The 9021-nt window shown below is 38.2% G+C and overlaps 1 protein-coding gene across 1 annotated transcript; it reads right to left on the reverse strand.

The window, feature by feature from the left end:
- Positions 1-2640: 2640 nt before the first annotated feature.
- Positions 2641-4078, reverse strand: ndufa4b (NDUFA4 mitochondrial complex associated b). The gene is made up of 4 exons (XM_084434940.1): positions 3893-4078; positions 3084-3172; positions 2958-3018; positions 2641-2789 (listed from the first exon to the last, which is right to left on the reverse strand). Exons 1-4 carry the CDS (start codon positions 3932-3934, stop codon positions 2733-2735), a joined length of 249 nt encoding a protein of 82 aa, XP_084291066.1. The 5' UTR covers positions 3935-4078; the 3' UTR covers positions 2641-2732.
- Positions 4079-9021: the final 4943 nt, after the last annotated feature.

Consider the following 9021-nt stretch of genomic DNA (forward strand, 5'->3'; position numbering starts at 1 on the left):
TTCCTCATGTTACGCTATGTGACAAAAGAAGTATATCAGAATTCAAACTACTCATAAAAATATCCAATACAATTTTGATGGGCAAAATCAAGCCAAATTAATTTTATTTTTTTTCTTGTTTGAGAAGCCATTTCAGATGTACGTCACAAAGAAAATAATATCGAAACTTCCGTTTAATGCCGACTTTAAACAACTGAAAGTCAATTTAGGTCTATGGTGCGATAACTGTTGTTTGAGGAAGTCATATGCAAATGGATTTGCCTGTGACACATCACTTTTGGAGCTAAATAAATGCTTTGTTCATAATGAAGAGGACATTTTAAGCCTTGAAACATGCAGGATGTTTTTTCAAAGACATGTCAAAGGATCCAGGAAAATTAGATTGAAAAAAACCCTTTAAAGAGTGCAACAAGGGTCATGCAAATTCACCAGCTAGTTAGTAAGAATTTTGGGGGCTATCCTTTTGGGAAATATTCTTTTAACACATTACCTCATGCTTAGTGAAGCTTGAAGTAACAAAATATTTGCGACTGAAAGCTTACACCATCTGCAATGAACCCTCCACATAAACATATCATTCCTGGCCATGTTTTTCCTTCAATAAAGAGCTCAGGACATAATCCCAGCTGTTAGACCTCCGTCCCACACAATATTGGTTTCACATTTTTATCATCAGCTCACTGACCAACTCCCTACAGGAGCAGAATGGGGGATGTGGTGAAATCTTAGAGCCTTTACAACGGATGAAAACTGGTTCTTTATCCAAACAAGCCTAGAATCTAGTATGGAAAAATATCACCAAGTCAACTGAGAGAAAATAAGGACTACGAAACCTGCAGGATCATCCCAAAAAACATTATAGTTCTGATCAATATGAACAGATTGCTTTAATAAACGTATGGCTACTAGTGGATTAAGTTTATAAAGAACTATTTGTTCATCTCAGTAATTGCAATTTCCTGTCATCACCTACTGGAAACACTTTCCAACCTCACAGAAACCTCAAAGTTCCCACACCCACTTATAAACCTATTCTACAGAGCCTCTTGGGTAATAGATCTGTTTTGAGAGCGTCATGTCTGTTTTCATGGCCAAGATTAAGACCCATTTCTGTCATGTTAGCAGCTTCTAACAGGAAAGATCAGGACTTCGCTCAGCTCAAAGAGAAGAATGTTTGGGGAGCTCTTTTATGAGCTCTTTATGTTTTTAACAATGGAGAGAAACTTAATAGAGTAAGTTTACACTGCCAGACTCTTTCAAGCAAGAAACGCATGTAATAATACACCCCAGGGTTCGGAAGCAAAATACAACTTTGCATCGAAAACATTAATCATTTGTTTAGTTTGATAGTTTACATGTAAGCTAGATTTAATAAAAAAAAACAAAAAAAAACAACAACTTTTAAACTTAAAAGCCATCGAATTGTAGGCTAATAGCCTCACTGAAATAATCATATTAAAACAAACACAACCTTTACCATTTTTCTTTGTTACTGTACATTGAAACATTAACATTAACATTATTATACACAGCTTCAATTTTGTATATGTATTTGCATGTCCAAAAAAAATTAAATACATAAAGTAAACTTACATAATATCGCCCCCTTTCAGAATAAAGTGGTATTGCAAAGTGGTATTTCACATTCGATCTTTAACTAAATGACAGGAGGCAATCCAACATACACGAACGAACGAACGAACGAACGAACGAACGAACGAACGAACGAACGAACGATAGATAGATAGATAGATAGATAGATAGATAGATAGATAGATAGATAGATAGATAGATAGATATTAAACAGTGGATGGGCCCCATTGACTTCCATAGTAATGGAAAATAAATACTATTGAAGTCCCATCAGTTTAGTTACTGACATTCTTCAAAATATCTTCTTTTGTGCTCAGCAGAGGAAAGAAATTAATACAGGTTTGGAACAACTTGAAGGTGAGTAAATGATGACAGAATTGTCATTTTTGGGTGTACTATCTCTTTAAGTCTGACCAAACGCCCAAAGTCGTTTTTGAGTAAATGGCGCCATCTATTGTAAGGCAAAATACCCTCTGTCAGAGTAACACAGTGTTGAATTTCCATGCTTTATGAGGACTTTCCATACACATAATGACTTTTATAGCCTACTGTACAAACTGTATATTCTATCCCCTAACCCTACCAATAACAGAAAACTTTCTGCATTTTTACAGTTATAAAAGCATAAAAAAGCATAATTCTGTATGATTTATAAACAGTTTTCCTGATGGGGACCAAAAAATGTCTCCACAAGGACAAGGATTTTCAGATATTGCCATCTCTGTGGGGACATTTTTCCCCATACCTGAAGCGCACACACACACACACACACACACACACACACACACACACACACACACACACACACACACACACACACACACACACACACACACACACACACACAACACTTCTTTTATTGCTGTCTGTCTTGTTTATTTGGATAACAGGAAGATAACTATAGATGATATTGTTACAGGTTTGATGATGCATTTCCTTTGAGGTGTCAATATGTGTATCTGTAAAGAAAATATTGTTTCTGACTAAAGATATACATTCAGATCTTATAGCTTATGTGTATGTGCTCACTTTCCGTTTCTTTAAAGCTTTTAAATGGTGATTCACATTCTAGAATCTGATGTCATGTTGAATAGGCCGGGGCAGGAAGTGCAGCGTTTACCACAGCTGATTCACTTTGCTCAGAAGTCAGGCCTGTCCTTCTCCAGTTTAGAGTAGTCCATGTTGACAGCGAAGAGCTGTGGGAGGTCAAAATTGGTTCATTTACATTATTAAATATTAATACACTTACAAAAAAGTACAGAATATTACCAACATGAGACTATTTGGCTATAATAGCTAAATATACAAAGCTGCATAATCAGAAATGGGCAAAAACAAGCGGTCTACATAAATGTTGCTTTCACCTTGTACTGGTCATTTGGCCCAAGCTTATTCCATGGCTCTGGGTTGTTCTTGCGATCCCATCTGTTGACAGATTTCAGTCAGTTCTCCATATGTTTGATAAGGTACTGAATGAAAAGGTTACTCACGAGCAGTCAGGGTTCTTTAGAGCGAGGCGGCCCAGGTATAGCATAGACATGGTCGCTCCACCACCGATGAAAATAAAGAGAGGAATCAACTTCAAAGAGAGAAAGAATTATAAATGAATTACTAAATGACTAAACAGCTCAAAATACAGCTGAACAACCAATAACCTGCCTATTATGCCGCCTATAGATGTCAACCCTGTTATCATCATATTAGACCTGAAACATAATTTGATGTAGGCTAATAGAAAAGGTTTTTTTTATATATTCAAAAATCAAAATGTTGCCGATCAACATTAGAATTCCTTCACACAGGCTAATGTATGTTCTGTTCTAATGTTTTATGCTTAAGTCTTGTAAGTCTCGATAGGAAGCTGTTATGCTAAATGAATAAAAGAGGCAAAGCGGATTTAACCTCAATGCCCTTGACAGCTGCTGAACAGCCATATATGACAGATATATGCAGGCATATATCTAGGCTACAGCAGGCATACGTGCTCAGACACTGTTGTTATATGGGGAATTCACGAGCACGCGGTATATGAAATACATTTGGGAAATGCCAATACCCTCTCCATCACAGAATGGCCAGAATTTCTAATCACTGTGACGTGACATCCCCTATGTGGCCGTTAAGTTTATTGAAACCTTATCAAACAGCCTATAAAATGAAGTGCATCATCCCTCGAGCAGAGGATGTATTAGCAAACGCGTAACGCCTGAAATGTTTCAGAGACATGATTGGAGAGAAAATGTGACTCCTCATCATTAACAGACATGAGCATCATCAGTATCAAATCAGAAATACTTACAGCCGGGTGGCTTTTCAGTTGTTTCAGTACGGTATTCAGCATGTCAAACTCCAAAAATATGTCTATACAGAGCAGGATTTGAAAGGCGTTCGTCGTACACTCAACTGTGTAGGAGAATGAGCGGAGTTTCAAGGGATGCCTGATATAAATGCGCTGTAGAAGAGCTGTGCATCTTTTCTGGCGACAGCCGATAGAGGGCGCCCGCGGGTTAGACATTCATTCCTCCATTGAGTCTTTTTTCTTTTCTTTCTTTCTTTTTTTATTGCAATAACTATAGGGGAATACAGAGATATGCAAGACACTTGAGTCTATACAAATTCACAACTCTGCATCTTGCATCAGAAAATCAATCATGCAACTACATCAATTATCCTTTTCAACAACTGAGATGTCTTAACAGCTTTACGATTGTTCTGTATTGAAGTCAGAGAACATCCATTGAGTCTCATTCACACCTCGGGCCAGAGATATTTGTCCTTATAAAAAATAAAATAGGGTTGGCAGTTGGCACTGTAGGCTACTGTTGTTGTCAGACAAAATGATCGAGGTCTATATTACATGCTAGTAAATAAAAGTAAATTATTTGGCTAAGAGCTCTGTAATAGCCTACATTTAGTTTCTTTGAATCCTCTATCATCTGAAATTCTAGTAACTGATTGTTTTAAAACATCAATGCCCAGTTTCACAGACAAGGCTTCAGCCCAGTCCCACACTAAAATGCATGTTTAAGCTGTTTGAACTTAAACTATTAGAATATGTCAGTGCCATTGTTTTGTCTCAAGATGCACACAGTAATGTTTTTTCAAAGGCATGTTTATAAAAGTCACTTAAACCTAATTTCCTAATTTAAAGGGTTAGTTCACCCCAAATTTGTAATTCTTTCCATTTACTCACCCTCATGTCGTTTCAAGCCCATAAGACTTTCGTTCATCTTCGTAACACAAATTAAGATATTTTTAATGAAATCGGAGAGCTTTCTGTCAAAGAGATCGTAAAACTATAATCCATATGTGTTGAGAGGTTTATTCCAAATTTTCTGAAGAGACACGATCACTTTATGTGATGAACAGATTGAATTTAGGCTTTTTTTCACATATAAACATTTCATCAACACACACATCCATTGTGGTACTGGAAGCTCAAGCATGTTCGCTTGATGCGCGAGAACCAATGAGGTTAATTCTCGTGTTACGCAGCATGTTTGAGCTTCTGCAAGAACCAATGAGGTTCATTCTCGTGTTATGTTTGAGCTTCTGCAAGAACCAATGAACCTCCTCAACTGACAGCAGATATCCCAATAGCCCCAAACCCATTGGAGATTAACTGCAACGCCCCGACCAAGATGGAAATCAGAAAAGCCATTAAGGCCTTGAAAGGAGGGAAAGCAGAGGGACCAGACGGGATTCCAGCAGAAGCTCTTAAGGCCGACACTGAAACCTCCACCAACATGCTCCACCACCTCATGAAAACCATCTGGGAGGAAGAAAATGTCCCATCTGACTGGAGAGATGGCCACATCGTGAAAATCCCCAAGAAAGGAGACCTCCGGCAGTGCCAAAACTACAGAGGTATAATGCTCCTTTCAACACCTGGGAAGGTGCTCAACCATATCCTGCTCGAGAGGCTCCAGAAGGGGGTCGATGAGAAACTGAGGGAAAACCAGGCTGGCTTCAGGAACAACAGATCCTGTGGAGACCAAATTGCCATCCTCAGGATTATTATTGAACAGTCCATCGAATGGAACTCACCTGTCTATGTGAATTTCATAGATTTCGAAAAAGCCTTTGACAGTGTGGATAGGGAAAGGCTGTGGAAACTGATGGCTCATTATGGTATCCCAGCAAAGATCATCAACATCATAAGGAGCACCTACCAAGGGACGAGATGTCAAGTCCTCCATGAAGGATGTATATCGGAGGCATTTGAGGTCCTGACCGGTGTGCGGCAAGGGTGCCTGCTCTCACCCTTTCTTTTCCTCCTTTGCATAGACTGGGTGATGAAAGAAACAACAAACAATAGACGAACCGGCATACTGTGGAGCTTGACCGAGCAGCTAGAAGATCTCGATTTCGCTGATGATCTGGCACTACTGGCCCACACACACCAACAGATGCAGGAAAAATCTGGAAAACTGGAGGAAACAGCTGCTCTGCTCGGTCTCAAAATAAATTCATCAAAAACTAAAGTATTGCGTATCAACAGCAAGAACAACACACCCATAACCATGGATCAAAATGCACTAGAGGATGTGAACAGCTTCACATACCTTGGTAGCATCATTTCAAGGGAAGGTGGCACGGAGGACAATGTCCAAGCCAGTATCGGAAAAGCAAGGACAACATTCAACATGCTAAATAATATTTGGAAGGCAAAAAACTTATCACTCAAGACCAAACTGCAAATCTTCAACTCAAACGCAAAGACCACTCTACTTTATGGCTCAGAAACCTGGAGAATTACCACCACCATACTCAATAAGCTGCAGACCTTCACCAACCGGTGCCTCAGACGCCTCCAAGGAATATACTGGCCCAACATCATTTCTAACACCAACCTGTGGGAACTCACCAAACAGGACCCAATAGAAATGCAAATCCGGAGGAGGAAATGGAAGTGGATAGGGCACACACTCAGGAGAAAGAAATCAATCACTAAACAGGCGCTGACGTGGAACCCACAGGGCAGGAGGAAGAGAGGCAGACCAAGAATCACCTGGAGAAGAACCACAGAACAGGAGATGAAGAAAGAAGGGCTGACGTGGCAACATCTGGAGCGGAGGGCCCAAGACCGGAGAGGATGGAAGAGCTTCGTCGATGGCCTATGTTCCTATGGGAATTTAAAGGCCTAAGTAAGTAAGTAAGAACCAATGAGGTTCATTCTCGTGTTACGCAGCATGTTTGAGCTTCTGCAAGAACCAATGAGGTTCATTCTTGTGTTACGCAGCACGTTTGAGCTTCCTCAAGAACCGATGAGGTTCATTCTTGTGTTACGCAGCACGTTTGAGCTTCCACAAGAACCAATGAGGTTCATTCTCGTGTTACACAGGTTCAGTTGAGCTTCTGTTTATGTTCGCTGATCAATGTTTATGTGAATAAAAGCCTAAATTAAATCTGTTCATCATATAAAGCGATTGAGTCTCTTCAGAAAATTTGGACTAAACTGCTCAATTCATATGGATTAGTTTTACGATCTTTTAGGGCCAGTTGTTCAAAGGTAAACTGATCGAATTTTGGTTATCGGATTGGATCAAATCTTGAAAATGGGTTGTTCAAAAGGGAAATCTGGAATCTGAAATCAGATTAGATCACGGAATCCAATCCTAGTTTTAATCTGGATCAAACCTTCAGTTTGTGTTGTTCAAAACTTGTCAGTAGGATTTGGATAACTTTGATCCAAAAAAACAGGATTATCCTGATCCCAACAGGGGGTAGGATTTCAAGGTGGATTCTAGGAAGAAAATGTAGTAAAACTTAAAAATTGGCCAAAAATACAACATTTGTATCATGTAATATACACACACGCTGATATTTTTATTTTGCTTTTGATTAGCTTAACTGTTAAAGTAATACATTAGATGTAGACATTAGGCTACATATTAAGCCTTTCGGTAGCCTACTGTAAAGTAAAAAAGAGATTTTGGCGCCATTAAATAATCCCCAAACAGCTGTAAAAATAAAACAAAAATATTATATTTAATTCAAAGTGTTTTATCACTATTTCTAAACTACATTGGCACAATAATAAGAGATGAACCAGTCAAAAGATCTTTGCAAGCGAACACAACGTTTTTTTGGTAACGCTATACAAAACTTTTCTGAGAGAACGCAAAAGCATTGAAATATTTTCCCTATCTCATATTTTTTACATGACCATGTCCCTTTGGGGGTTCCGTAGAGCACCAGTAATCCAGATTTGGTAATCAGAAAAAGTTTACATCCAGACCAGGGTGATCCAATCCAATTTTGCTTTGAAAAACCGGCACAAAAGTAAGATGGATTACCTGATCCTGGATAGCAAAACATGGAATTTCCAAATCCAGATCATTCTGATCCAGATTAAACTTTTGAACAACTGGCCCCTAATTAACTTTTTGAAGCATCAGAGTGGTAGTTGCGTAGCTGTCTATGGAAGGACAGAAAGCTCTTTTTTTTTCATCAAAAAGATCTTCATTTGTGTTCCGAAGATGAAAGGAAGTCTTACAGGTTTGTGACGACATGAGGGTGAGTAAATGATGACAGAATTTCCATTTTTGGGAGAAATATCCCTTTAACTAAGGCCTTTAACTTCTGTGAAAGGCCTAGCTGCTATAATCTCAGGAAAATAAATTAAATTTGACAAGGCACATGGGATCCAGCTAGCAATTTTTTGTTCCCAGTAAGTTCTGGGAAAGACTGCCAATGGTTACACAAAAAGAAAACATTCATATTTGATTCCCATATGGAAACATTCTGTGTATGCCGCAGCAGAAGATAGGAAATTGAATTGTGAAAAAAACTGTGGGGCACACAAATACATTTTTCTGTTTAGTGCAGATTACATGACGAGAGATTAGCACTTAAATTTTTTTATTTATTTTTTACATTCTTGTTCTCCTTTTATCAGTGCCAAAACATACTTCAGACATGCAAGGATTTTTTAATTGATTTATAGCAATAAAATAATAATAATAAAACAAGATTGACGAATCATCAATTTGCATGTAGTTTCCCCAAGCACTTCCCAACAGGAAGGCCAATAGTTCAAATTAATACATCTGAATATAAAGCATTTTAACCCAAGCTTAAAACATCAACAAAAATCATATGCATTAAATGAGCACATTGAATAAAGAAATACTTTGAAGTCAAATAGTGCGTCACCACATTATATAGCTTATGTTTAGCAAAAACGTATGTGCAAACAGTACAGAACACTCAACTGAGTTTACATTCATGTCCAGATTCATCTATACAAGTAAAAAATTAACATTTATAAGGTACACAACTGTAACATTTATTAAACCAAAAGAATCGACTTTTGTAAAAAGCGCAAATGTAAAGGGTGAATGTAAATATGACTGGAATTCACCTTAAATCCAATGACATGAATATACCCACTGAAACCCACCCACAATACCATCTCTTCTGATC

This window comes from Rutilus rutilus (genome assembly GCF_951802725.1).
Source record: "Rutilus rutilus genome assembly, chromosome: 16".
NCBI lineage: Eukaryota > Metazoa > Chordata > Actinopteri > Cypriniformes > Leuciscidae > Rutilus > Rutilus rutilus.